This window comes from Nelumbo lutea, chromosome 4, assembly GCF_056320005.1.
Source record: "Nelumbo lutea isolate HS-2025 chromosome 4, American lotus-T2T, whole genome shotgun sequence".
Classification (NCBI taxonomy): domain Eukaryota; kingdom Viridiplantae; phylum Streptophyta; class Magnoliopsida; order Proteales; family Nelumbonaceae; genus Nelumbo; species Nelumbo lutea.
The window spans coordinates 27,266,309-27,267,823 of NC_142687.1; the positions used below are offsets into that span (position 1 = coordinate 27,266,309).

At 42.6% G+C, this 1,515-nt stretch overlaps 1 protein-coding gene across 1 annotated transcript; it reads left to right on the plus strand.

Moving 5' to 3' along the window:
* The first annotated feature begins 329 nt into the window (after positions 1–329).
* LOC148854780 (cell number regulator 2-like) lies at positions 330–1,515 on the plus strand. The gene is made up of 4 exons (XM_088941015.1): positions 330–553; positions 721–792; positions 912–1,124; positions 1,261–1,515. The coding sequence occupies exons 1-4, from the start codon at positions 418–420 to the stop codon at positions 1,335–1,337; spliced, it is 498 nt and encodes a 165-aa protein (XP_088797141.1). The 5' UTR covers positions 330–417; the 3' UTR covers positions 1,338–1,515.

Consider the following 1,515-nt stretch of genomic DNA (forward strand, 5'->3'; position numbering starts at 1 on the left):
CCAGAAGGACATCACACCAGAAAAACTTCACAGCCAAAATCAACTGGTATCATACGAGAGGTGTCCAATGGCCTACTCTCACTAGTTACTTGGAACAAAGATGTTCATCATACCTGGTTGAACTGTTCAGGGGTTAGTTTTTCCCATCATAACGGTCAAACAGATCTCAGCTAATCATCAACTGCCACGTACCTAGTGTTAACCGTTGCCAAACCGAACTTCTAGTTGGAAGAAACATACGAACGGTTGCGCCTCTCCAGCACATTCATATGATCTTCTCTTTCTAATACGAATCGCTGAAATCTCACTCTCTCTCCCTCTGCAACCACGTTTCCTGGTGGTGACATTCAGGAAATATCTGCTCCACTGCCTTCTGCACCTCCCCCACCACCCCATTTCGATTGTCGACCACCACCAATGGCAACCGGCGTCGCAGGAAGTAGTAGTACTGCAAGCCAAGTTAACCGTCCAAAAACCACTCTTCATATTCAACCCCAAACTCCAGCACCTTGGTCCACCGGACTCTATGACTGTTGTGATGATTTCTCAAGCTGTAAGTGCAATATTTCCTTGCAGATAATATAGATACAGCGTGCTATATATAATTACACTTCACAGTAATCTAATCTTGGTTTGATAACAATGTCATGTTCTAGCTTTTAATCAGTATGGTAATCCTGTTGATGTTGTTGATTGATGGGCGATAATCTATATGTACAGGTTGCTTAACGTGCTGGTGCCCATGTGTTACATTTGGACGAATTGCAGAAATTGTTGATAGGGGATCGACGTGTAAGTGTTGAGAAGAGCAAATGTTGAATAGCGTTTAAGTACTCTGTCCTAGTGTGAGGTCGTCTTTTATTTTGGTTCTAATATAATTGTGAAATTTATCTTTTGGTGCATGTGGGCAGCATGTGGAGTAAGTGGAGCACTGTACACATTAATCCTGTGTATGACGGGCTGTTCATGTTTGTACTCGTGTTTTTATCGGTCCAAATTGAGAGGGCAATTTTTCTTGGAGGAAAGTCCGTGCACAGACTGCTGCGTTCATTGTTGTTGTGGGGAATGTGCCTTGTGTCAAGAGTACAGAGAGCTCAAGAACCGTGGTTTTGACATGTCTATTGGTGCCCTCTCTCTCTCTCTCTCTCTCTCTCTCTCTCTCTCTCTCTCTCTCTCTCTCTCTCTCTCTCTCTCTCTCCCTTTGGACTGAATGTTTGTGTGTCAAATTTTCGTTCTGATATATTTTATTTGAATCTGCAGGGTGGCATGGGAACATGGAGAGACAGAACAGAGGAGTTGCAATACCTCCGGCGGTCCAGGGGGATATGAGCCGTTAAAGCGAACGATCTTTCCAAATATATACACATTTTTCATTGTGTAGATGGGCTGCTCTTGTCTTGATTCTTCCATGCTCATTTATGAAAGTATAAAGAACTCATCATTATGTTGAGTACCAGTCACAAATATAACTGCAAGAATTCTACCCTTTGTTTGGTACAAATGAAATTTCTCAAA

What these genes read in the sequence shown, in the direction of transcription:
- LOC148854780 (XM_088941015.1), top strand. Translation starts at nt 418, where the DNA reads ATGGCAACCGGCGTCGCAGGAAGTAGTAGTACTGCAAGCCAAGTTAAC. An exon ending in TGTTGATAGGGGATCGACGT is followed by an intron (nt 793 to 911) that starts GTAAGTGTTGAG and finishes GCATGTGGGCAG; the next exon opens with CATGTGGAGTAAGTGGAGCA. An exon ending in TGGTTTTGACATGTCTATTG is followed by an intron (nt 1,125 to 1,260) that starts GTGCCCTCTCTC and finishes TTGAATCTGCAG; the next exon opens with GGTGGCATGGGAACATGGAG.